This window comes from Oncorhynchus masou, chromosome 5 (assembly GCF_036934945.1).
Source record: "Oncorhynchus masou masou isolate Uvic2021 chromosome 5, UVic_Omas_1.1, whole genome shotgun sequence".
Classification (NCBI taxonomy): domain Eukaryota; kingdom Metazoa; phylum Chordata; class Actinopteri; order Salmoniformes; family Salmonidae; genus Oncorhynchus; species Oncorhynchus masou.
Window position 1 is genome coordinate 74,939,454 of NC_088216.1, and position 27,104 is coordinate 74,966,557.

The 27,104-nt window shown below is 43.5% G+C and overlaps 1 protein-coding gene across 3 annotated transcripts; it reads left to right on the forward strand.

The window, feature by feature from the left end:
• The first annotated feature begins 34 nt into the window (after positions 1 to 34).
• Positions 35 to 27,030, forward strand: ikbke (inhibitor of nuclear factor kappa B kinase subunit epsilon). Of its 3 annotated transcripts, none has more exons than XM_064966765.1 (21): positions 35 to 213; positions 4,673 to 4,791; positions 8,604 to 8,741; positions 8,905 to 9,034; positions 9,140 to 9,321; positions 9,644 to 9,804; positions 10,005 to 10,115; positions 16,511 to 16,690; positions 16,804 to 17,000; positions 19,533 to 19,591; positions 19,758 to 19,849; positions 19,938 to 20,039; positions 21,657 to 21,714; positions 21,843 to 21,955; positions 22,095 to 22,171; positions 22,254 to 22,293; positions 22,369 to 22,470; positions 24,550 to 24,646; positions 24,915 to 25,009; positions 25,177 to 25,248; positions 25,798 to 27,030. In XM_064966765.1, exons 2-21 carry the CDS (start codon positions 4,690 to 4,692, stop codon positions 25,859 to 25,861), a joined length of 2,172 nt encoding a protein of 723 aa, XP_064822837.1. In that variant the 5' UTR covers positions 35 to 213; positions 4,673 to 4,689; the 3' UTR covers positions 25,862 to 27,030. The 3 variants fall into 3 exon arrangements, with proteins under 3 accessions (XP_064822837.1, XP_064822838.1, XP_064822839.1); XM_064966766.1 differs by having other exon boundaries at positions 38 to 114; XM_064966767.1 differs by lacking the exons at positions 35 to 213; positions 4,673 to 4,791; positions 8,905 to 9,034 and having other exon boundaries at positions 8,656 to 8,741.
• The last annotated feature ends 74 nt before the right edge of the window (positions 27,031 to 27,104 follow it).

Below are 27,104 nucleotides of genomic sequence, written 5' to 3' on the forward strand. Positions count from 1 at the left end.
GGTGCACAACTCGGAAGTTACTGCATTGAATCGAAACTTGCATAGAATGCACAGACTGTAGTTGCATTTCCGCTGAAATCTTCGAAGATTACCCGGTTCAGTGACGGAGAATAGGTGAGGTTGCCAACTGTTTTTTCGGGAAACATCAGCGAAATGTAGCAGATTGTGGATGCAAAGAGTTCAAATTTGTCCCTGTGACGAAAAACGAGACAGGTAGGCTACCTTTTATTCAAGACATAGAACCTTGAACTTCAGTTTTGGCAAGTTTGTTCCCCTATCCGTTTTTAAACATACACATTGTCTTTAGTAATGTGTAGTAAATCTGGGTTTTTTTATGACTAAACCCTGTCACAACGCCCAGGGAGTGTACCTCACAACACCTAACTGGTCTCAGCTGTCCAGGACATTACAGTGTTTATCTTCGTTTTCAACAGATGTGTATCAACATCGATAGGCCCTACCATAGACCGTATGCTTAGGGACAGTGGAATGTATCGACAGGTAGCTGTTCTCTATTCACTTCACATTTTGGGAACTTGAACTTCTTTTTTCTCTCTCTTTTTTAGTGGGTGGATCACCTTTAGTATTGCAAATAGATTATTGTTACCTTCAATGTAATTGTCTGTATTTCCAATCCCCCATATATTTTGGGGTTAAATATATCTATCTATATACATACATAAACATATATATATATATATATATATATATATATATATATATATATATATATATATATATATATATATATATATATATATATATATATATATATATATCCATATATCGGTATGAGGAATGGGCCAAAATTCACCCAACTTATTGTGGGACGCTTGTGGAAGGCTACCCGACATGTTTGACCCAAGTTCAACAATTTAAAGGCAATGCTACCACACACACACACACACACACACACACACACACACACACACACATCTACATAGGCATACAGAGGTGTTTTATAAGCAACCATCAGTCCTGTGTTAAAATGGCACATTGTGTTAGCTAATCCAAGTTTATCATTTTCAAAGGCTAATTGACCATTAGTCAACCATTAGTACACTACCATCCAAACTTTTGAACGGTAGTGTACATACATACATATACAGTTGAAGTTGGAAGTTTACATACCCCTTAGCCAAATACATTTAAACTCAGTTTTTCACCATTCCTGACATTTAATCCGAGTAATAATTCCCTGTTTTAGGTCAGTTAGGATCAGCACTTTATTTTAAGAATGTGAAATGTCAGAATCATAGTAGAGAGAATTATTTATTTCAGCTTAATTTTTTTTAAATCACATTCCCAGTGGGTGAGAAGTTTACATACACTCAATTAGTATTTGGTAGCATTGCCTTTAAATTGTTGAACTTGGGTCAAACATTTCAGGTAGCCTTCCACAAGCTTCCCACAATAAGTTGGTTGAATTTTGGCCCATTCCTCCTGACAGAGCTGGTGAAACTGAGTCAGGTTTGTAGGCCTCCTTGCCCGCACACGCTTTTTCAGTTCTGCCCACAAATTTTCTATTTTCTATTCAGTATATCAACATAATTTTCCTCCCTCATGATGCCATCTATTTTGTGAAGTGCATCAGTCCCTCCTGCAGCAAAACCCCCACAACATGATGCTGCCACCCCCGTGCTTCACAGTTGGGATGGTATTCTTCGGCTTGCAAGCCTCCCCCTTTTTCCTCCAAACATGACGATGGTCATTATGGCCAAACAGTTCTATTTTTGTGTCATCAGACCAGAGGACATTTCTCAAAAAAGTACGATCTTTGTCCCCATTAGCAGTTGCAAACCGTAGTCTGGCTTTTTTATGACGATTTTGGAGCAGTGGCTTCTTCCTTGCTGAGCGGCCTTTCAGGTTATGTCGATATGGATATAGATACATTTGTACCTGTTTCCTCCAGCCTCTTCACAAGGTCCTTTGCTGTTGTTCTGGGATTGATTTGCACTTTTTGCACCAAGGTACATTCATACATTCATTTCCGCTCTTCCTGAGCGGTATGACGGCTGCGTGGTCCCATGGTGTTTATACTTGCGTACTATTGTTTGTACAGATGAACGTGGTACTTTCAGGCATTTGGAAATTGCTCCCAAGGATGAACCCGACTTGTGGAGGTCTACAATTTTTTTTCTGAGATCTTGGCTGATTTCTTTTGATTTTCCCACGATGTCAAGGAAAGAGGCACTGACTTTTTTTTATTTTAGCTTTATTTAACTAGGCAAGGCAGTCAAGAACAAATTCTTATTTTCAATGACGGCCTAGGAACAGTGGGTTAACTACCTGTTCAGGGACTGAACAAAATAATTGTACCTTGTCAGCTTGAGGGTTTGAACTTACAACCTCGCGGTTACTAGTCCAATGCTCTAACCACTAGGCTACCCTGCCACCGCCTTGAAGGTAGGCCTTGAAATACATCCACAGGTAAACCTGCAATTGACTCAAATGATGTCAATTAGCCTATCAGAAGCTTCCAAAGCCATGACATAATTTTCTGGAATTTTCCAAGCTGTTTAAAGGCACAGTCAACTTAGTGTATGTAAACTTCTGACCCACTGGAATTGTGATACAGTGAATTATAAGTGAAATAATCTGTCTGTAAACAATTGTTGGAAAAATGACTCGTGTCATGCACAAAGTAGATGTCCTAACCGACTTGCCAAAACTATAGTTTTCTAATTAACAATAAATTTGTGGAGTTGTTGAACAATGAGTTTTAATGACTCCAACATAAGTGTATGTAAACTTCCGACTTCAACTGTATACACATACACACTTTTTAAATATACCTTCCTTTATTGTTCCCCAAACCCTACCACCCCTTACCCAATTGGAGTCAACTCATAAACAATAACACTTAGGCTTCTGCTTCCAGCTTATAAATCAAATCATCAAATCAAATTTTATTTGTCACATACACATTGTTAGCAGATGTTAATGCGAGTGTAGCGAAATGCTTGTGCTTCTAGTTCCGACAATGCAGTAATAACCAACAAGTACAAAACTACTGTCACAGTGTAAGGGGATAAAGAACATATTCTTATGAATGAGTGATGGTACAGAGCAGCATAGGCAAGATACAGTAGATGGTATCAAGTACAGTATATACACATTTATTTATTTTACCAGGCAAGTCAGTTAAGAACAAATTCTTATTTACAATGATGGCCTAGGAACAGTGGGTTAACTACCTGTTCAGGGGAAGAACGACAGATTTGTTTGTACCTTGTCAGCTCGGGGGTTTGAACTTGCCACCTTCCGGTTACTAGTACAACTCTCGAACCACTAGGCTACCCTGCCACCCCATATGAATATGTAAACAAAGTGGCATAGTTAAAGTGGCTAGTGATACATGTATTACACAAGGATGCAGTAGATGATATAGAGTACAGTATATACGTATACATATGAGATGAATAATGTAGGGTATGTAAACATTATATTAGGTAGCATTGTGGCTAGTGATATATTTTACATCATTTCCCATCAATTCCCATTATTAAAGTGGCTGGAGTTGAGTCAGTGTGTTGGCAGCAGCCACTCAATGTTAGTGGTTGCTGTTTAACAGTCTGATGGCCTTGAGATAGAAGCTGTTTTTCAGTCTCTCGGTCCCAGCTTTGATGCACCTGTACTGACCTCGCCTTCTGGATGATAGTGGGGTGAACAGGCAGTGGCTCGGGTGGTTGTTGTCCTTGATGATCTTTATGGCCTTCCTGTAACATCGGGTGGTGTAGGTGTCCTGGAGGGCAGGTAGTTTGCCCCTGGTGATGCGTTGTGCAGACCTCACTACCCTCTGGAGAGCCTTACGGTTGTGGGTGGAGCAGTTGCCGTACCAGGCGGTGATACAGTCCGCCAGGATGCTCTCGATTGTGCATCTGTAGAAGTTTGTGAGTGCTTTTGGTGACAAGCCAAATTTTTTCAGCCTCCTGAGGTTGAAGAGGCGCTGCTGCGCCTTCTTCACGATGCTGTCTGTGTGAGTGGACCAATTCAGTTTGTCTGTGATGTGTATGCCGAGGAACTTAAAACTTACTACCCTCTCCACTACTGTTCCATCGATGTGGATAGGGGGGTGTTCCCTCTGCTGTTTCCTGAAGTCCACAATCATCTCCTTAGTTTTGTTGACTTTGAGTGTGAGGTTATTTTCCTGACACCACACTCCGAGGGCCCTCACCTCCTCCCTGTAGGCCGTCTCGTCGTTGTTGGTAATCAAGCCTACCACTGTTGTGTCGTCCGCAAACTTGATGATTGAGTTGGAGGCGTGCGTGGCCACGCAGTCGTGGGTGAACAGGGAGTACAGGAGAGGATACATACTGTATACATTTTACAGACACAATCTATTTTACAATAGTTATATTTTGTTTGTTTTTAGTGCTGGCCTTCCTCTATTTCTGATGTCCATCCAGTTTGATTTCTATTTGCCATATATTTGTATCTGTGCTACAAAAGTTCTGAATCTATATTTGAGCTATAACTTGAACTTCTTCCCCCTTGTTATTTACCTTTCTGACCAGAGAGAAGTCCACATTACCTCTGACTTTATATGAACCCCACCCCTTGACTCTCCATTCCACACCAACATCCTGTGAATAGTTTTTATTCTGAATAGAAGGTATGTTTCAGTTCTTGACTCATGGACTTCTGTATATTCCCTACTGCAACCAATCAGACTTCTCCTGGCTGTAGATGACAGAGAGGATGACTGCGAGCACAGCCAACTACCTGTGGTCTTTGGGAGATGTTCTTGGTCAGGGTGCCACAGCCAGTGTCTACAAGGCCCGCAACAAGGTAGGACTCTAAACTCACCCTTACAAAAAAAGATTGTTGTGAGCTAGGTGCAGTGGCAACGCTTCATTCAGGGCAGTTGGGGCTGAGCTGTTTAGCAAAAAAATTTAAATAATCATAATTGGGTTAATAAAGCCACATACAATCAATTTTTTGCTTTCTTGAGTGAGGCAACTCCAAAATGCAGGTGTTTCACCATAGCTCAGTGCTTCCTGTGGTGGTGGGGCAGCCAGCGGTAAATACAACGCGTAGGGTTTGGTAATGTTCTCTAGTTGTGCCATGATTGGCTCAGTATTCTGTCACTCATGGGAACACTAGGTCACTGGAAATTATATGGATAGAGCTTGAAAATTCAAGCCCCTTGGGTGCTGCCATAGACTTACATTAAAAGTGCCCATCCAGGGCCTCCCGAGTGGCTCAGTAGTCTAAGGCACTGCATCACAGTGTCAAATCAAATCAAATTTTATTGGTCACATACACATGGTTAGCAGATGTTAATGCGAGTGTAGTGAAATGCCTGTGCTTCTAGTTCCGACCAGGCAGTAATATCTAACAAGTAATCTAACAATTCCACAACAACTACCTTATACACAAGTGTTTTTTTATTTTTTTATTTAACCTTTATTTAACCAGGTAGGCTAGTTGAGAACAAGTTCTCATTTACAACTGTGACCTGGCCAAGATAAAGCAGAGCAGTGCGACACAGACAACAACACAGAGTTACACATGGAGTAAGCAATAAACAAGCCAATAACACAATAAACAAGTCAATGACCCAGTAGAAAAAAAGAAAGTCTATATACAGTGTGTGCAAAAGGCATGAGGAGGTAGGCAATAAATAGGCCATAGGAGCAAGTAGTTCCAATTTAGCAGATTAACAATGGAGTGATAAATGAGCAGATGATTATATGCAGGTAGAGATACTGGTGTGCAAAAGAGCAGAAAAGTGAATAAAATAAAAACAGTATGGGGATGAGGTAGGTAGATAGGGTGGGCTATTTACAGATAGACTATGTACAGCTGCAGCGATCGGTGAGCTGCTCAGATAGTTGATGTTTAAAGTTGGTGAGGGAAATAAAAGTCTCCAACTTCAGCTATCTTTACAATTTGTTCCAGTCACTGGCAGCAGAGAACTGGAAGGTAAGGTGGTCAAATGAGGTGTTGGCTTTGGGGATGATCAGTGAGAGTGAACTGAGATAAGGCAGAGCTTTACCTAGCATAGACTTATAGATGACCTGGAGCCAGTGGGTCTGGCGACGAACAAATAGTTATATTGGCTAAGTCTGTCCTAACTCACTCATTCATGACTTAATCTAAATTATGGATTGCCTCTTATCCACTCGTCGTCCCCTTATGCCATAGTTTGTACATCTCAATTGTCAGTAAAAACCACATTTGTTTAAGCAAGGCAGTCATATCAGCTATGTTTTTTAAAGGCAGTAAATGAGCCTGAATGAACTGTTTCTCTGCCAGACAAGGCTCTGCTGATAGCCAGGTGTAGCAATGGTAAAGATTCACTCCATGTTGCTGAAAGGAAAGCTCAGCTGTCAGGCCAACTTTATGTAGGACATCACAATTTGTGGGCACCGTTTGTGCCTTCATAGTGCAAGTAATCTATTGTTTAGTGTTGTGTAGTGTTTTTGCTGGCATGCATATAAAACCTTTTTTTCCCCCACCAAGACTTACATGCTAAAATCGCCACTGGCTAAATGCCAAAGTGATGCTCAGAGCCACATCGGCACAGACAGTTGGTTCCCAGGGTCAACGTTGAGAATCACTGAACCTGATATACACAGTTGGGGTTCATCCCTTGTTCCTTGTCAATCATTGGCTCATTGGTGAAATTAGCATTCAGACAATATCTTTAACCTCTAGTGACACCCCATCCCGTGAACGGGACCGTTGTCATCATCTGACACTAATTAGCATAACGCAACGGACATAAATATTACTAAAAAATATTCCTATTCATGAAAATCACAAGTGAAATATATTGAGACACAGCTTAGCCTTTTGTTAATCACCCTGTCATCTCAGATTTTCAAAATATGCTTTACAGCCAAAGCTAGACAAGCATTTGTGTAAGTTTATCGATAGCATAGCATTTTGTCCAGCTAGCAGCAGGTAACTTGGTCACGGAAATCAGAAAAGCAATCAAATTAAATCGTTTACCTTTGATGAGCTTCGGATGTTTTCATGTTCCTTTTTTCCCAAAATATTATTTTTGTAGGCGAAATAGCTCCGTTTGTTCTTCACGTTTGGCTGAGAAATCGTCCGGAAATTGCAGTCACGAAAACGGCTAAAAATATTCCAAATTAGCTCCATAATATCGACAGAAACATGGCAAACGTTGTTTATAATCAATCCTCAAGGTGTTTTTCAAATATATATTCGATAATATATCCATCGGGACAATTAGTTTTTCTGTAGGACCGATTGGAGTAATGGCTACCTCTGTATTTTACGCGAGAATCTCACTGGGAGCATCAGGTGACCACTTGCGCAATGTAGCCAACTACTTGTATTCTTCAACATAAATGCGTAAAACTACATCACAATGCTGTAGACACCTTCAGGAATACGGAGAAAGAGTAATCTGGTTGGTAGCCCATTCACTGCTCAATAGGGACTCATTGGAACGCAGCGCTTTCAAAACATGAGGCACTTCCGGATTGGATTTTTCTCAGGCTTTCGCCTGCAACATCAGTTCTGTTATACTCACAGACAATATGTTTTACAGTTTTGGAAACTTTAGAGTGTTTTCTATCCTAAGCTGACAATTATCCCGTTTACTACGGGAACGTTTTTTTTCTCCAAAAATGAAAATACTGCCCCCTAGTCACAAAAGGTTAAGTAAATCAATCATTCATTTATTAATGCAATTGCATACAGAAGTTGACAACAGGAACATAGCACGCATGTTTCTGAGTAAGTTCTGCAAAATATGAAAGGGTCCCAGTTGTTTTATTATGCTTGCAGTCAATCCATAGTGATGTCACTGCCACTGTCATTACCTTCTACTCACTCAAGCCCATGCCTACACAGCTATACAAACAAGAGTCTCTTATCTCTTTCACTCCCCTGCAGAGTTCTGTGTCTCTGCATCTCTTTTACCTTTGACACATCTCTCAGACTGTTTTTATAAGAAGCTGAGACTAGAAAAGTACTGTGGAAAAATATTAAACTGTATAATGTGTATGTATATATTATTAACCTGTAGTCTAGAACCCTATAAATGTAAGGGGGAGGGGTCTTATAACCCCTCCCCTTCTATTAATACAACATAAGCATAATCAATTATTATAATACATCAAACATTTGGTACAGCCCCTATCATGACCCCAAGCTGAACCCAACAACGCTATATACCATTATACGCGTCAGCACCTCCCCACAGACTACATGGTTACGCACATCAGCATACGCCCACACACACCAATTCAGTACATCAAAGAAAAATCTAACTCTATCAAAAACTTCAGAGTGAATGAGATGTCATCCGCATCTAAACTTTGAGGTGTAGGCTACTTCTTACACGGAACATATCTTCACTGTGATAACCTAGCATGTCTATCATGGAGCCCAATGGTAACACTGTAAACTTATGACAACTACATAACAATGTCATATGACAAAAAAAAGATGATAACTATAACTTTTTATAACTGTGTGTGTGTCCGTGTGTGTGTGTGTGTGTGTGTGTGTGTGTGTGTGTGTGTGTGTGTGTGTGTGTGTGTGTGTGTGTGTGTGTGTGTGTGTGTGTGTGTGTGTGTGTGTGTGTGTGTGTGTGTGTGTGTGTGTGTGTCCGTGTGTAGAGGACAGGGGAGCAGGTTGCGGTGAAGGTGTTTAACCATTTGAGCTACAGCCGTCCGTACGAGGTTCAGATGAGAGAGTTTGAAATGCTCAGGAGACTCAACCACAACAACATCGTCAAGCTCTTCTCTGTGGAGGAGGTGAGGACGAGACGAGTTAAGGACAGGAGAGGGGAGAGTTGGGACGGGAAGGGGGAGGAGATAATGAGTGAGGAGAAGACTTATATTAGTCTGTATATAGTCTGCCGTTTCAACTCTCCCTTGTATTTATGTATTAACTCTCTCTGTCTCTCTTTCTCTTTAGCTGAGCAATAAACAAAAGGTGTTGGTGATGGAGTATTGTTCAGGAGGCAGTCTGCTCAGTCTGCTGGAAGAGCCAGAGAACACCTTCGGTCTGCCTGAGACAGAGTTCCTCATAGTACTACAGTGTGTGGGTGTGTGAGGAGGGGTAGAGAGGTTAGGGGCCTGGGGATGAGGGGAGAAGTTAGTCATCGTCCCCCCCAATTAATGGAATGAACCATTCCTCCTATTTCTTCTAGTGCAAGGGATGAACCATCTGCGTGAGAAGGGGGTGGTGCACCGGGACATTAAGCCTGGGAACATCATGCGTCAGGTGGGAGAGGACGGGAAGTCCGTCTATAAGCTAACAGACTTCGGAGCGGCCAGAGAACTAGACAATGAAGAGAAGTTTGTCTCCATCTACGGAACAGAGGAATACCTGGTGAGAGAGACGGATAGGAGAGGAGTAGAGAGGAGAGGTAGTGGAGGAGAGAAGACAAGGAGGGTATGGAGAGGGAGGGGAGATTGAATGTTTTTTGGGATGTATGAGCCTGCAGTGTTTCATGTGCCTCAGCAGATAACATAAGTTAGGGCAGGCTATGGTGTGTGTTATTGAGCTTCTCTCTCTCTCTCTCTGTGTGTGTGTGTGTGTGTGTGTGTGTGTGTGTGTGTGTGTGTGTGTGTGTGTGTGTGTGTGTGTGTGTGTGTGTGTGTGTGTGTGTGTGTGTGTGTGTGTGTGTGTGTGTGTGTGTGTGTGTGTGTAGCACCCAGACATGTATGAGCGTGCAGTACTGCGTAGGCCCCAGCACAAGGCCTATGGTGTGAGTGTTGACCTGTGGAGTATTGGAGTGACGTTTTACCACGCTGCCGCCGGTTCTTTACCCTTCACACCCTACGGAGGACCCCGCAGGAACAAACCCACCATGTAAGTCTGTGTGGTGTGTTTCATACATACAACAGTAAGTGTGCATGTAATTACTATGTTAAAATTGTCTAATAATTGCTCTTTTATCTCTTTGGATTAGTCTAAACAAACACAGCAACAGCTGAAATAGGAGTGTAAAATAAAGAGCTAGCGTCTTCTCCTCTCTCTGCTCCCCCTCTTCCCCTGTCTGTGACGTGCAGGTTTAAGATCACCAAAGAGAAGCCAGTAGGGGCCATTGCTGGAGTTCAGAAGGTCAACGACGGACTTATAGAGTGGAGCTACGAGCTACCAAACAGCTGCCTGCTCTCAAAGTCAGTACCTTTGTGTTAGGATCCCCATTAGCCAACGCCAATGGAGACAGCAAGTCTTACTGGGGTCCGACATATTACAGACAAAAGACTTTACGATTTAAAAACATTAACATGTGTGTGTGTGTATTTGAGGGGTGGCAGGTAGTCTAGTGGTTAGAGCGTTGGGCCAGTAACTGAAAGGTTGCTGGATCAAATCCCCAAGCTGACAAGATAAAAATCTGTCGTTCTGCTCCTGAACAAGGCAGTTAACCCACTGTTCCCCGGATGCTGAAGACATGGATGTTGATTAAGGCAGCCCCACGCACCTCTCTGATTCAGAGGTTGTGTTAAATTTGGAAGACACATTTCAGTTGAATGGATTCAGTTAGACAACTGACCCCTTTATTTGTATGTATTATGGATCCCCATTAGCTGCTGCCAAGGCAAAATGAAGGCAGTTTATACCATTTTTAAAACATTACAATACATTCACAACATATTTTCACAACACATTGTGTGCCCTCAGACCCCTACTCTACTACCACATATCTACAACACAAAATCCATATGTACGTGTGTAAAGCAGGGGGTGTATAGCAGGGGGTGTAAACTTGCTCCATTTCCACATGATTCATTACAAGATTTAGTAGAGGTTTAGGGTTTAGTGAATGATTTGTCCCAAATACAATGCTTTTAGTTTTTTAAATATTTAGGACTAACTTATTCCTTGCCACCCATTCTGAAACTAATTGTAGCTCTTTGTTAAGTGTTGCAGTCATTTCAGTCGCTGCAGTAGCTGACATGTATAGTGTTGAGTCATTTGCATACATTTGAAGTTGGAAGTTTACATACACTTAGGTTGGAGTCATTAAAACTCGTTTTTCAACCACTCCACAATTTTCTTGTTAACACACTATAGTTTTGGCAAGTCAGTTAGGACATCTACTTTGTGCATGACACAAGTAATTTTTCCAACAATTGTTTCCAGACAGATTATTTCACTTATAATTCACTGTATCACAATTCCAGTCGTCAGAAGTTTACATACACTAAGTTGACTGTGCTATTAAACAGCTTGGAAAATTCCAGAAAATTATGTCATGGCTTTGGAAGCTTCTGACATCATTTGAGTCAATTGGAGGTTTACCTGTGGATGTATTTCAAGGCCTACCTTCAAACTCAGTGCCTCTTTGCTTGACATCATGGGAAAATCAAAAGAAATCAGCCAAGACCTCAGAAAAAACATTGTAGACCTTCACAAGTCTGGTTCATCCTTGGGAGCAATTTCCAAACGCCTGAAGGTACCGCGTTCATCTGTACAAATAATAGTACGCAAGTATAAACACCATGGGACCACGCAGCCGTCATACTGCTCAGGAAGGAGACGCGTTGTGTCTCCTAGAGATTAACGTACTTTGGTGCGAAAAGTTCAAATCAATCCCAGAACAGCAGCAAAGGACCTTGTGAAGATGATGGAGGAAACAGGTACAAAAGTATCTTTATCCACAGTAAAACGAGTCCTATATCGACATAACCTGAAAGGCCGCTCAGCAAGGAAGAAGCCACTTCTCCAAAACCGCCATAAAAAAGCCAGACTATGTTTTGCACATGGGGACAAAGATCGTACTTTTTTGAGAAATATCCTCTGGTCTGATGAAACACAAATATAACTTTTTGGCCATAATGACCATTGTCATGTTTGGAGGAAAAGGGGGAGGCTTGCAATCCGAAGAACACCATCCCAACTGTGAAGCACGGGGGTGGCAGCATCATGTTGTGGGGGTGCTTTGCTGCAGGAGGGACTGGTGCTCTTCACAAAATAGATGGCGTCATGAGGTAGGAAAATTATGTGGATATATTGAAGCAACATCTCAAGACATCAGTCAAGAAGTTAAAGCTTGGTCGCAAATGGGTCTTCCAAATGGACAATAACCCCAAGCATACTTCCAAGTTGTGGCCAAATGGCTTAAGGACAGCAAAGTCAAGGTATTGGAGGGGCCATCCCAAGTCTTGACCTCAATCCTATAGAAAATTTGTGGGCAGAACTGAAAAAGCATGTGCGAGCAAGGACGCCTACAAACCTGACGCAGTTACACCAGCTCTGTCAGGAGGAATGGGCCAAAATTTTGGGTAGCCTTGTGGAAGGCTCCCCGAAACATTTGACCCAAATTAAACAATTTAAAGGCAATACTACCAAATACTAATTGAGTGTATGTAAACTTCTGACCCACCGGGAATATGCTGAATTTTTTTTCACCTTTATTTAGCCAGGTAGGCTAAATTCTCATTTGCAACTGCAACCTGGCCAAGATAAAGCGTAGCAATTCGACACATACAACAACACATGGAATAAACAAAACATACAGTCAATAATACAGTCAATAATACAGTAGAACAAAATAAAACAACAACTCTATATACAGTGAGTGCAAATGAGGTAAATTAAGGAAATAAATAGGCCCTGGTGGCGAAGTAATTACAATATAGCAATTAAACACTGGAATGGTAGATCGGCAGAAGATGAATGTGCAGGTAGAGATACTGGGGTGCAACGGAGAAAAATAAATAAATACCAGTATGGGGATGAGGTAGATAGATATATGGGCTGTTTACAGATGGGCTATGTACATGTGCAGTGATCTGTAAGCTGCTCTGACAGCTGGTGCTTAAAGCTAGTGAGGGAGATGTGAGTCTCCAGCTTCAGATATTTTTGCAATTTGTTCCAGTCATGGGCAGCAGAGAACTGGAAGGAAAGATGACCAAAGGAGGAATTGGCTTTGGGGGTGACCAGTGAGATATACCCGCTGGAGCGCGTGCTACGAGTGGGTGCTGCTATGGTGACCAGTGAGCTGAGATAAGGCGGGGCTTTACCTAGCAGAGACTTGTAGATAACCTGTAGCCAGTGGGTTTGGCGACGAGTATGAAGCGAGTGCCAACCAACGAGAGCGTACAGGTCGCAGTGGTGGGTAGTGTATGGGGCTTTGGTGACAAAACGGATGGCACTGTGATAGACTGCATCCAGTTTGTTGAGTAGAGTGTTGGAGGCTATTTTATAGATGACATCACCGAAGTCGAGGATCGGTAGGACGGTCAGTTTTACGAGGGTATGTTTGGCAGCATGAGTGAAGGATGCTTTGTTGCGATATAGGAAACTGATTCTAGATTTAATTTTGGATTGGAGATGCTTAATGTGAGTCTGGAAGGAGAGTTTACAGTCTAACCAGACACCCAGGTATTTGTAGTTGTCCACGTATTCTAAGTCAGAGCCGTCCAGAGTAGTGATGCTGGACGGGCGAGCAGGTGTGGGCAGTGATCGATTGAATAGCATGCATTTAGTTTTACTTGCGTTTAAGAGCAGTTGGAGGCCACGGAAGGAGAGTTGTATGGCATTGAAGCTCGTCTGGAGGTTAGTTAACACAGTGTCCAAGGAGGGGCCAGAAGTATACAGAATGGTGTCGTCTGCGTAGAGGTGGATCAGAGAATCACCAGCAGCAAGAGCAACATCATTGATGTATACAGAAAAGAGAGTCGATCTGAGAATTGAACCCTGTGGCACACCCATAGAGACTGTCAGAGGTCCGGACAACGGGCCCTCCGATTTGACACACTGAACTCTATCAGAGAAGTAGTTGGTAAACCAGGCGAGGCAATCATTTGAGAAACCAAGGCTGTCGAGTCTGCCAATAAGAATGTTGTGATTGACAGAGTCGAAAGCCTTGGCCAGGTTGATGAATACGGCTGCACAGTAATGTCTCTTATCGATGGCGGTTATGATGTCGTTTAGAACCTTGAGCGTGACTGAGGTGCACCCATGACCAGCTCTGAAACCAGATTGCATAGTGGAGAAGGTATGGTTGGATTCGAAATGGTCAGTAATCTGTTTGTTAACTTGGCTTTCGAAGACCTTAGAAAGACAGGGTAGGATAGATATAGGCCTGTAGCAGTTTGGGTCTAGAGTGTCACCCCCTTTGAAGAGTGGGATGACCGTGGCAGCTTTCCAATCTTTGGGAATCTCAGACGATACGAAAGAGAGGTTGAACAGGCTAGTAATAGCGGTTGCAACAATTTCTGCAGATAATTTTAGAAAGAGAGGGTCCAGATTGTCTAGCCCGGCTGATTTGTAGGGGTCAGCTATCTGGATTTGGGTAAAGGAGAAATGGTGGGGGCTTTGGCGGGTTGCTGTGGAGAGTGCCGGGCAGTTGACCGGGGTAGGGGTAGCCATGTGGAAAGCATGACCAGCTGTAGAGAAATGCTTATTGAAATTCTCAATTATAGTGGATTTATCGGTGGTGACAGCCTCAGAGCAGTGGGCAGCTGGGAGGAGGTGCTCTTATTCTCCATGGACTTTACAGTGTCCCAGAACCTTTTTGAGTTAGTACTATAGGATGCAAATTTCTGTTTGAAAAAGCTAGCCTTAGCTTTTCTAACTGCCTGTGTATATTTGTTCCTAACTTCCCTGAAAAGTTGCATATCACGGGGGCTATTCGATGCTAATGCAGAACGCCACAGGATGTTTTTGTGCTGGTCAAGGGCAGACAGGTCTGGAGTGAACCAAGGACTATATCTATTCCTAGTTCAACATTTTTTGAGAGGGGCATGCTTATTTAAGATGGTGAGGAAGGCACTTTTAAAGAATAGCCAGGCATCATCTTCTGACGGGATGAGGTCAATGTCATTCCAGGATACCCCGGCCAGGTTGAATAGAAAGGCCTGCTCGCAGAAGTGTTTCAGGGAGCGTTTGACAGTGATGGGGGGTGGTCGTTTGGTCGCAGACCCATTACGGATGCAGGCAATGAGGCAGGGATCGCTGAGATCTTGATCGAAAACAGCAGAGGTGTATTTGGAGGGCGAATTAGTTAGGATGACTATGACTATGAGGGTGCTCGTGTTTACTGATTTGGGGTTGTACCTGGTAGGTTCATTGATAATTTGTGTTAGATTGAGGGCATCAAGCTTAGTTTGTAGGATGGCCGAGGTGTTAAGCATGTCCCAGTTTAGGTCACCTAGTAGCACGAGCTCAGAAGATAGATGGGGTGTAATCAATTCACATATGGTATCGAGGGCACAGCTGGGGGCAGAGGGAGGTCTATAGCAAGCGGCAACAGTGAAAGACTTGTTTCTGGAAAGGTGAATTTTTAGAAGTAGAAGCTCAAATTGTTTGGGTACAGACTTAGCTTGCAGAGTTCTGTATTACTATCTATCTTTGCAGTTGATTGCAACACCGCCCCCTTTGGCAGTTCTATCTTGGCAGAAAAAGTTATAGTTAGCAATGGAGATTTCAGGGTTTTTGGTGGTTTTCCTAAGCCAGGATTCAGACACGACTAAGACATCCGGGTTGGCAGAGTGTGCTAAAGCAGTGAGTAAAATAAACTTAGGGAGTAGGCTTCTAATGTTAACAATAAATAAATAAAAGCTGAAATAAATCATTCTCTCTACTATTATTCTGACATTTCACATTCCTAAAATAAAGTGGTGATCCTAACTGACCTAAGACAGGGATTTTCTACTAAGATTAAATGTCAGGAATTGTGAAAAACTTGAGTTGCAATGTATTTGGCTAAGATGTATGTAAACTTCCGACTTCAACTGTACATAGACACACAGACTTTTCTCAAAGCCAGTGGCATGTCATTAGTAAAGATTGAAAAAAGTAAGGACAGCTGCCCTGGGGAATTCCTGATTCTACTTGAATTATGTTGGAGAAGCTCCATTTAAGAACACCCTTTGTGTTCTGTTAGACAGTAAACTCTATCCACAATATAGCAGGGAGTGTAAAGCCATAAGACATATGTTTTTCCAGCAGTAGACTATAATTGATAATGTCCAAAGTCGCACTAAAGTCTAACAAAACAGCCCCCATCAATTTCTCTCAACCAATCCTCAATCATTTGTGTAAGTGCTGTGCTTGATAAGTGTCCTTCCCTTTAAGCGTGCTGAAAGTCTGTTGTCAGTTTGTTTACTGTAAAATAGCATGTGCATCTATCAGTTACACATACATGTCAGTACCTCCACACAACAAGTAGGTCACATGGGGAAGAGGCATGGTGCCGTGAGGTGTTGCTTTATTTGTTTTTTGAAACCAGGTTTGCTGTTCACTTGCGCTATATAAAATGGAAGGGAGTTCCATGTACTCATGGCTCTGTATCACAGTTTTATAGTGTTACCTTGAATTTGTTCTGGATCTGCGGACTGTGAAAAGGCTCCTGGTGGCATGTCTGGTGGGGTAAGTGTGTGTGTCAGTACTGTGTGTAAGTTGACTATGCAAACAATTTGGAATTTCCAACACATTGTTTCTTATTAAAACAAGGTGTCAGTCTTTCCTCAACTCTCAGCCAAGAGAGACTTGTCATAGCGCATTTAATGAGTGTATCTGAAGTTGCAGTTTAGCTCTCTCTCTTTCACTCTCTTTTGTATAGGGGCCTGAGGTGTCAGCTAGTCCCAGTGTTAGCTGGGATACTGGAGGCAGACCAGGAGAAGTGTTGGACATTCGCCCAGTTCTTTTCTGCCACCACAGAGATACTACAGAGAGTCTCGGTCTATCTGTTCTCCCTGCAACAGGCCACAGCTCACCGCTTATACATTCACCACTACAACACGTGAGTCAAACACATACACACACAAACTTGCGAGTCTATACTCACACACACACCTGTTTTGACCTACACCCACCCTGCCCCATTCCCACCACCTCTCCCGTCTCGCTCACCAGGGCGGCCATCTTCTGTGAGGAAGTGGCGTCTCAGACAGGGGTGGGGCTGGAGCAACAGCACTTCCTGTTCCTGGGACATGACCTTTCCCTGAAGGGCTCTATGAAGGTGGTCAACTTCCCCTCCACCTCGCCCTCCCAGCCGCTACTTCTGCTTAGTCGCACTCCAGAGACACATGCTGGCCTCCCCTTCAGAGAACGTAAGACACACACACATAAACATTAAGAATACCTGCTCTTTCCATGACATAAACTGACCAGGTGAATCCAGGTGAAATCTATGATCCCTTATTGATGTCACTTGTTAAATCCACTTCAATCAGTGTAGATGAAGGGGAGCAGACAGGTTAAAGAAGGATTTTTAAGCCTTGAGACAATTGAGATATGGATTGTGTGTGTGTGCCATTCAGAGAGTGAATGGTCAAGACAAAATATTTAAGTACCTTTGTAATCAAATCAAATTTTATTTGTCACATACACGTGTTTAGCAGATGTTATTGCGGGTGTAGTGAAATGCTTGTGCTTCTAGTTCCGACAGTGCAGCAAGATCTAACAAGTAATATCTAACAATACACCACAAATACCTAATACACACAAATCTAAGTAAAGGAATGGAATCTATAAATATATGGACGAGCAATGTCAGAGTGGCATAGACTGAGAAACAGTAGAATAGTATAGAATACAGTATATACATATAAGATGAGTAATGCAAGATATGTAAACATGATTAAAGTGGCATTATTAAAGTGACAAGTGATCCATTTATTAAAGTGGCCAATGATTTCAAGTCTGTATGTAGACAGCAGCCTCTGAGTTAGTGATGGCTGTTTAACAGTCTGATGGCCTTGAGATAGAAGCTGTTTTTCAGTCTCTCGGTTCCAGCTTTGAAAAAAGTAAGGGCCCTAGACAGCTGCCCTGGGGAATTCCTGATTCTACCTGAATTATGTTGGAGAAGCTCCATTTAAGAGCTCCATTTAAGAACCTGTACTGACCTCGCCTTCTGGATGATAGCGGGGTGAACAGGCAGTGGCTCGGGTAGTTGTTGTCCTTGATTATCTTTTTATCTACAGGAGGGGGCTGAGCACGCACCCTTGTGGGGCCCCAGTGTTGAGGATCAGCGAAGTGGAGGTGTTGTTTCCTACCTTCACGACCTGGGGGACGGCCCGTCAGGAAGTCCAGGACTCAATTGCACAGGGCAGGGTTCAGACCCAGGGTCTCAAGCTAATGATGAGCTATGGTGTTGAATGCTGAGTTTTAGTCAATGAACAGCATTCGTACATAGGTATTCCTCTTGTCCAGATGGGATAGGGCAGTGTGATGGTGGTTGCATCGTCTGTGGACCTATTGGGGCGGTAAGCAAACTGAAGTGGGTCTAGGGTATGAGGTAGGGTGGAGGTGATATGATCCTTGACTAGTCTCTTAAAGCACTTCATGATGACAGAAGTGGTGGCTACGGGGTGATAGTCATTTAGTTCAGTTACCTTAACTTTCTTGAGAACAGGAACAATGGTGGCCATCTTTAAGCATGTGGGGACAGCAGACTGGGATAGGGAGAGATGGAATATGTCCGTAAACACACCTTGCGAGGGTTAACACGTTTAAATGTCTTACTCACATCGGCCACGGAGAAGGAGAGCCCTCAGTCCTTGGTCGCGGGTCACGTCGGTGGCACTGTGTTATCCTCAAAGCGGACAAAGAACATGTTAAGCTTGTCTGGGAGCAAGATGTCGGTGTCCGCGACGTTGCTGGTTTTCCTTTTGTAGTCCATGATTGTCTGTAGACCCTGTCACATGTGTCTGAGCCATTGAATTGCGACTCCACTTTCTCTCTATACTGACGTTTTGCCTGTTAGATTGCCTTACGGAGGGAATGACCGCTCTGTTTGTATTCTGCCATATTCCCAGTCACCTTGCCATGGTTAAATGCGGTGGTTCACACTTTCAGTTTAGCACGAATGCTGCTGTCTAGCCACGGTTTCTGGTTAGGTTAGGTTTTAATAGACACAGTGGGTACAACGTCTCCTATACACTTCCTGATAAACTCAGTCACCGTCTCGTTGTACACGTCAATATTATTCTCCGAAGCTACCCGGAACATATCCCAGTCCGCGTGATCAAAACAATCTTGAAGCATGGATTCCTTGAATAGTCCTAAGCACGGGTACTTCCTGTTTGAGTTGGAGTCATGGTCAAATTTGCCGAAAGGAGGGCGGGGGAGGGCCTTGTATGCATCCCGGAAGTTGCAGTAGTAATGGTCAAGTGTTTTTCTGGCGCGAGCGCTACAGTCGCTATGCTGATAGGATTTAGGAAGCCTTTTCCTCAAATTTGTTTTGTTGAAATTCCCAGCTACAATAAATGTGGCCTCAGGATATGTGGTTTCCAGTTTTCATAAAGTCCAGTGAAGTTCCTTGAGGGCCGTCGTGGTATTGGCTTGAGGGGGATATACATGGCTATGACAATAACCAAAGATAATTATCTTGGGAGATAATACGGTCGGCATTTGATTGTGAGGTATTCTAGTTCGGATGAACAAAAGAACTTGAGTTCCTGTTATTACAATTACATGGGGTTTGGTAGCATCCCTGTGGAACGCTATTGGCACCTTGTAGACTATTCCCCAACGAATTGAGGCTGTTCTGAAGCTGTCCTTAATGTTATGTACACTCGGTGTCAATGGGTATTGTTATTGATTTAATAAACTATAAATTATGTGTGTTTTGTCCTCTGTAGCTGAGATGCCCAACATCCCATCCCGGTTTGACATTATGGCAGACTATTCTTTCTCCAAGGTAAGTTAGTCATGACATGGGATCCAGCACTGTGTAACCCACTGGAAGAGACACTTAAAACTCTCAGCTGAATGGTCTGTCGATGGTTGTGTTTTTCTATGTAGTGAATCAGTCTCTTTACTCACCACCCTCTTTTCTTCCCTCTCTCCCATTCTCCTCTGTCTAGTTGATAGTAGGAGTGGTCTATCAGTACCTGAGGATAGTGCGTTCCTTACACACACACAGAGAACTGTTCCTACATGGATACTACAGCTACATGTGAGACCCACACACACACCGTGAGAACAAACCAGCAACATCCCTTCGATCTGCCATGACCCATGCTCTCCCTTCTCTGTCTACCCAGGGAGAAGGTGGGTAGGGAGTGTGGTGACTCGCTGCTGACTATCAGCATGGTCAACATGAGACTGCACTCCTGCCTCAGTTCTGAGCACAGACTACACACCCTGTGAGTGACCGACAAGACCACATACACACGCTCACATACAAAACTCTTACAATCTCAGTCATTGTCACATTGTGAGCAGTGAATACCTAAACCAGTTGTATCTTTACTTTAATTCACCTCTCACCCTCCCTCCTGTCTTCCTCACCTCTCACCCTCCCTCCCTCATGTCCTCCTCTCACCCTCCCTCCCTCCTGTCCACCTCTCACTCTCCCTCCTGTCCACCTCTCACCCTCCCTCATGTCCTCCTCTCACCCTTCCTCCCTCATGTCCTCTTCTCACCCTTCCTCCCTCATGTCCTCCTCTCACCCACCCTCCCTCCTGTCTACCTCTCACCCTCCCTCCCTCCTGTCCTCCTCTCACCCTCCGTCCTGTCCTCCTCTCACCCTCCCTCCTGTCCTCCTCTCACCCTCCCTCCTGTCCACCTCTCATCCTCCTTCATGTCCACCTCTCACCCTCCCTCCCTCCTGTCCTCCTCTCACCCTCCCTCCCTCCTGTCCTCCTCTCACCCTCCCTCCTGTTCACCTCTCACCCTCCCTCCCTCCTGTCCACCTCTCACCCTCCCTCCCTCCTGTCCACCTCTCACCCTCCCTCCCTCCTGTCCTCCTCTCATCCTCTCACCCTCCCTCCCTCATGTCCTTCTCCCTCCCTCATGTCCTCCTCTCACCCTTCCTCCCTCATGTCCTCCTCTCACCCTTCCTCCCTCATGTCCTCCTCTCACCCTGCCTCCCTCATGTCCTCCTCGCACCCTTCCTCCCTCATGTCCTCCTCTCACCCTTCCTCCCTCATGTCCTCCTCTCACCCTCCCTCCCTCATGTCCTCCTCTCACCCTCCCTCCCTCATGTCCTCCTCTCACCCTCCCTCCCTTGTCCTCCTCTCACCCTTCCTCCCTCATGTCCTCCTCTCACCCTCCCTCCCTCATGTCCTCCTCTCACCCTTCCTCCCTCATGTCCTCCTCTCACCCTCCCTCCCTCATGTCCTCCTCTCACCCTCCCTCCCTCATGTCCTCCTCTCACCCTCCCTCCCTCATGTCCTCCTCTCACCCTCCCTCCCTCATGTCCTCCTCTCACCCTCCCTCCCTCGTCCTCCTCTCACCCTTCCTCCACCATGTCCTCCTCCTACCCTCCCTCCCTCATGTCCTGGTCTCATCCTCTCCTCACACCCTCCCTCCCTCATGTCCTCCTCTCACCCTTCCTCCCTCATGTCCTCCTCTCACCCACCCTCCCTCATGTCCTCCTCTCACCCTCTCTTCCTCCTGTCATCCTCATCTTCACCTCTCACCCTCCCTCCCTCCTGTCATCTTCACCTCTCACCCTCCCTCCCTCCTGTCATCCTCATCCTCATGTCCTCCTCTCATCCTCTCCTCACACCCTCCCTCCCATATGTCCTCCTCTCACCCTCCCTCCCTCCCTCGTCCTCCTCTCACCCTTCGTCCCTCGTCCTCCTCTCACCCTCCCTCCCACTGTCCTCCCTCCTCACCTCTCACCCTTCCTCCCTCGTCCTCCTCTCACCCTCCCTCCCACTGTCCTCCTCATCCTCACCTCTCACCATCCCCCCTGTCCTCCTCATCCTCACCTCTCACCCTCCCTCCTGTCCTCCTCTCATCCTCTCATCTTGCAGAAGACAGTTCCCCCTGCAAGCCCCAGACTCTACTGACGACAGCAAGAAGCTGCGACTGGTGAGAGACATGCTGTTGAAACTGACTGGGGAAGGGTGTTGGGTGGGAGGGAGGATCCTTGACACTGGCTGTGGCTGTCTCTCTTGAGGTTTGGGCTGGTGTTGTTTGTCCTTGTTCACTCCATGTAGATCAGGGACAACCTGCCAGTGTACGCCGGAGCGATCCGGGAATTCCAGACCCGTCTAGAACACATGCATGTAGAACTGGCCAAACACTCTGAGAATCTGGCTGAGGACAACAGGTGAGACTTTCTTCATGATGTTTATGCCTGTTCCATCTTTATTCACATCTCTACAAGGGCTCGGGGCCAAGGGGTTGCAGTGTGCAGAGTTGGGGTTAAAATGGCATTGAGTGTGAACTCTGACCCCTCACCTCTACAGCATCCAGAAGATGGAGTTCCTCCTGGAGAAGATCATGGCCATCCACCAACAGTACCGCAAGGACCGACTGACTGGAAGTGTGTGTGTGTGTGTGTGTGTGTAACGTGTGTCTCCTGTGTTTTGAGTGTTTAATAAATGTCTCCCTTGTGATTGTTCTAGAGCTTGCCTACAATGATGAGCAGATACACAAGTTTGAGAAGTGAGTATGTCAGCATTGTTTCTGAGATAAATGTGGTGTGTGTGTGTGTATCATATCCCTCTCTGTCTCTGCCAGGATCCACCTGTCGTCCCATATAAAGCGCGTGAAGGTTCTGTTTAGAGAGGAATGCCTACAGAAATATCGAGACCTGCTGGACTCCGCATCGACCTGGAGCAGGTTAGACACAAACACATACACACACCTTTTAGTGATATCTCGCTCCTCACGCTGTTGTGTTGTCAGTGTTCGTTATTTGTGTGTTGTCAGTGTTCTTTATGTGTGTGTTGTCAGTGTTCTTTATTTGTGTGTTGTCAGTGTTCTTTATTTGTGTGTTGTCAGTGTTCTTTATTTGTGTGTTGTCAGTGTTCTTTATTTGTGTGTTGTCAGTGTTCTTTATTTGTGTGTTGTCAGTGTTCTTTATTTGTGTGTTGTCAGTGTTCTTTATTTTGTGTTGTCAGTGTTCTTTATTTGTGTGTTGTTAGTGTTCTTTATTTGTGTGTTGTCAGTGTTCTTTATTTGTGTGTTGTCAGTGTTCTTTATTTGTGTGTTGTCAGTGTTCTTTATTTGTGTGTTGTTAGTGTTCTTTGTTTTGTTCTTTATTTGTGTGTTGTCAGTGTTCTTTATTTGTGTGTTGTCAGTGTTCTTTATTTGTGTGTTGTCAGTGTTCTTTATTTGTGTGTTGTCACTGTTCTTTATTTGTGTGTTGTCAGTGTTCTTTATTTGTGTGTTGTCAGTGTTCTTTATTTGTGTGTTGTCAGTGTTCTTTATTTGTGTGTTGTCAGTGTTCTTTATTTGTGTGTTGTCAGTGTTCTTTGTTTGTGTGTTGTCAGTGTTCTTTATTTGTGTGTTGTCAGTGTTCTTTATTTGTGTGTGTCTGTTCTTTAATTGTGTGTTGTCAGTGTTCTTTATTTGTGTGTTGTCAGTGTTCTTTATTTGTGTGTTGTTTATTTGTGTGTTGTCAGTGTTCTTTATTTTGTGTTGTCAGTGTTCTTTATTTGTGTGTTGTCAGTGTTCTTTATTTGTGTGTTGTCAGTGTTCTTTATTTGTGTGTTGTCAGTGTTCTTTATTTGTGTGTTGTCAGTGTTCTTTATTTTGTTTGTGTGTGTGTCAGTGTTCTTCATTTGTGTGTTAGTGTTCTTTATTTGTGTGTTGTCAGTGTTCTTTATTTGTGTGTTGTCAGTGTTCTTTATTTGTGTGTTGTCAGTGTTCTTTATTTGTGTGTTGTCAGTGTTCTTTATTTGTGTGTTGTCAGTGTTCTTCATGTGTGTGTTGTCAGTGTTCTTTATTTGTGTGTTGTTAGTGTTCTTTCATTTTGTGTTGTCAGTGTTCTTTATTTGTGTGTTGTCAGTGTTCTTTATTTTGTGTTGTTGTTCTTTATTTGTGTGTTGTTAGTGTTCTTTATGTGTGTGTTGTCACTGTTCTTTATTTGTGTGTTGTCAGTGTTCTTTATTTGTGTGTTGTCAGTGTTCTTTATTTGTGTGTTGTCAGTGTTCTTTATTTGTGTGTTGTCAGTGTTCTTTATTTGTGTGTTGTCAGTGTTCTTTATTTGTGTGTTGTTAGTGTTCTTTATTTGTGTGTTGTCAGTGTTCTTTATGTGTGTGTGTTAGTGTTCTTTATTTGTGTGTTGTCAGTGTTCAGTGTTCTTTATTTGTGTGTTGTTGTCAGTGTTCTTTATTTGTGTGTTGTTCTTTATTTGTGTGTTGTCAGTGTTCTTTATTTGTGTGTTGTCAGTGTTCTTTATTTGTGTGTTTTATTTGTGTGTTGTCACTGTTCTTTATTTGTGTGTTGTTAGTGTTCTTTATTTGTGTGTTTGTGTGTTGTTGTCAGTGTTCTTTATTTGTGTGTTGTCAGTGTTCATTTGTGTGTTTTATTTGTGTGTCAGTGTTCTTTGTTTGTGTGTTGTCTGTTCTTTATTTTGTGTTGTCAGTGTTCTTTATTTGTGTGTTTCAGTGTTCTTTATTTGTGTGTTGTCAGTGTTCTTTATTTTGTGTTGTTGTTCTTTATTTGTGTGTTGTCAGTGTTCTTTATTTGTGTGTTGTCAGTGTTCTTTATTTGTGTGTTGTCAGTGTTCTTCATGTGTGTGTTGTTAATGTTCTTCATTGTGTGTTGTCAGTGTTCTTTGTTTGTGTGTTGTCAGTGTTCTTTATTTTGTGTTGTCAGTGTTCTTTATTTGTGTGTTGTCAGTGTTCTTTATTTGTGTGTTGTCAGTGTTCTTTATTTGTGTGTTGTCAGTGTTCTTTATTTGTGTGTTGTTAGTGTTCTCCGTGAGATGCAGTGCAGGCTGTCAGACTTTGGCAATTTCTCCCGAGGGCTGATGGGGGACCTGGAGATGTGTGAGGAGCGCCAGAACAAGGTTTTCCCTGAACTATAACAATTGTTTAATAATAAATAAATACAAATATTAAAACAATATATTGATATAGAGAAATATAATAACTATATAATAATTAATAACTGACTATAATAATTGTTAAACAATATTTTTTTATTTTATTAAAACAAGATATTGATTGAGAGGGAAAAAATTGTTAACCTTTGACCTCTAATCTCTAGCATCAACCCTACACCAATAAGCAGCTTTAAAGATAACACTGACCATTGTCCTGCTGTGCTCTCCTCAGTTCCTGGACAGAGTTCTGCTCAGAGTCCAGCCAGGACAGACAGGCCCAGGGGGTCAGGAGGCCACACCCAGGGACAAGGACCACATGGTCCTCAGGTGTGTGTGTGTGTGTGTGTGTGTGTGTGTGTGTGTGTGTGTGTGTGTGTGTGTGTGTGTGTGTGTGTGTGTGTGTGTGTGTGTGTGTGTGTGTGTGTGTGTGTGTGTGTGTGTGTGTGTGTGTGTGTGTGTGTGTAAACCCCTGTGTTTAATCGGTGTGTGTCCAGGATGCAACAGCTAAAGGAGGAGATGGAGATAGTGGTGAGAGAGTTGAAATCCAACAACAACATCATTGAGAGGTCAGTGGCATTAACCTCCTAACCTTATCCCATAACCCTAACCTTAGCCCCTAACCTCCTAACCTTAGTCCCTAACCTCCTAATCTTAGCCCCTAACCTCCTAACCTTAGCCCCTAATCCTAACCTCTAACCTCCTAACGTTAACCTCTAACCCCTAACCTTAGCCCTTAACCTCCTAACCTCTAGTCTCCTAACCCTAACCTCTAACCTTACTTTCCTAATCTCCAACCTCCTAACCTAACCTTAACCTCTGACCTTCTAGCCCTAACCTCCTAACCTCTAATCACCTAACCTTAAACTCTAACCCTTAATTCTAACTATAACGCTAACCTCCTATCTGTGCCAAATCTCACACAGTTGGCCCCTCAAGTGTTTCTTCTGAAGGACAAACTGTAGCATTGATTATGTCCCAAAATATGTCTCAAATGGCAACCTATTCCCTATATAGTGCACTACTTTTGACCAGGGCCCAACCTTGTGAACTATAAAGGGAATAGGGTGCCCTTATGGGAGACACTTTATTAAGACCTGAATCTTTCTCTTCTGCAGTCTGGGAGCTGTAACCTCTGCAGCTATGCTGGAGCCTGATCTACCCAGACCCATCGGACTGTGACCAGACAACCACACACACACTCAGAAAGACAGACAGACAGACAGGACAGACAGACAGACAGACAGAAGAGAGAGCAGTAGATAGATTCCCTCATCTACCCAGTGCTCCTGCTGAAATTGGTCAAACGGAAGCTCAGGACCAAGCCAATATGGTCTCATTAGTATGTGTGTACCATGATTAAACCCATAAATGACCACTGGACGTGTGAAATCATAATGCGATTTAAACATTTGTTTATTTTGAAATGATTTCCCGGCTACAAAGTCACAAGGGAGAACATACAGTGGGTGACATCAGCTGCCTTCAGACATGAAACATGAGGAAATGACATGCAGAGAAAACACTGGCTGAGCACACACACACACACATACAGACAGTAACCTGCCAATTGATTAGCTATTTAGCAGTCTTGTTTAGAAGTCTTATGGCTTGGGGGTAGAAGTTGCCGCTTGCCATGCGGTAGAGAGAGGCTGGAGTCTTTGACCATTTTTGGGGCCTTCCTCTGACACGGCCTGGTATAGAGGAGCTGGGTGGCAGGGAGCTCGGCCCCAGTGATGTATTGGCTATATGTACATATACCCTACCAAGCGGTGATGCAGCCAGTCAAGATGCTCTCGATAACGTTTTGAGGATTTGAAGGCCCATGACAAATCTTTTCAGCCTCCGGACTTCACTGTGGAATTACTGAATATCTACAACCTCTCAATTTGACTCAGTGCCAACTGGTTTGAGAATGACTGATGAAGAGTAGACTGACAAACAGGAGGTTTTCCTGAGTAAACAAGAAACAACTAAACTCATCACAATGTAAACTAAATACACTTTAATAATGTGAAAGTGAAAGGTACTTGTGTTTGAGCCTTATGTGTGCGTGGTTGGGTGTTTGTGACAGGGGTGTTCTGCAAACCATTGGGGGAATTTCTGTCTCGTGGGGAACAAGCTCACTGCGTCATGTGGTTTCTTATAAAACAGATGATGTATTGTGACATGGAAATGTTTATAATTTTCCTAATCGTAACACAGCAGGCTAAATGGTTAGCATTTGTACTTCTTCATAAGCTATGTACGTGGATGGGTTCACTGATGTCTATCCCCATCTTTATAGGTTCTATGTACTGTATGCTAATAGCAACAGAACAAGTTCAGAAGTTCATGGATTTTTGTCTTTGGGCTCAGTCACCAAAAAATGATTCCATAATAATGATTGGAAAGAATGGTGAAAAACAACATATGTCTATACTAT

What these genes read in the sequence shown, in the direction of transcription:
- ikbke (XM_064966765.1), top strand. Translation starts at nt 4,690, where the DNA reads ATGACAGAGAGGATGACTGCGAGCACAGCCAACTACCTGTGGTCTTTG. An exon ending in CATGGATACTACAGCTACAT is followed by an intron (nt 19,850 to 19,937) that starts GTGAGACCCACA and finishes CTGTCTACCCAG; the next exon opens with GGAGAAGGTGGGTAGGGAGT. An exon ending in GAGCACAGACTACACACCCT is followed by an intron (nt 20,040 to 21,656) that starts GTGAGTGACCGA and finishes CTCATCTTGCAG; the next exon opens with AAGACAGTTCCCCCTGCAAG.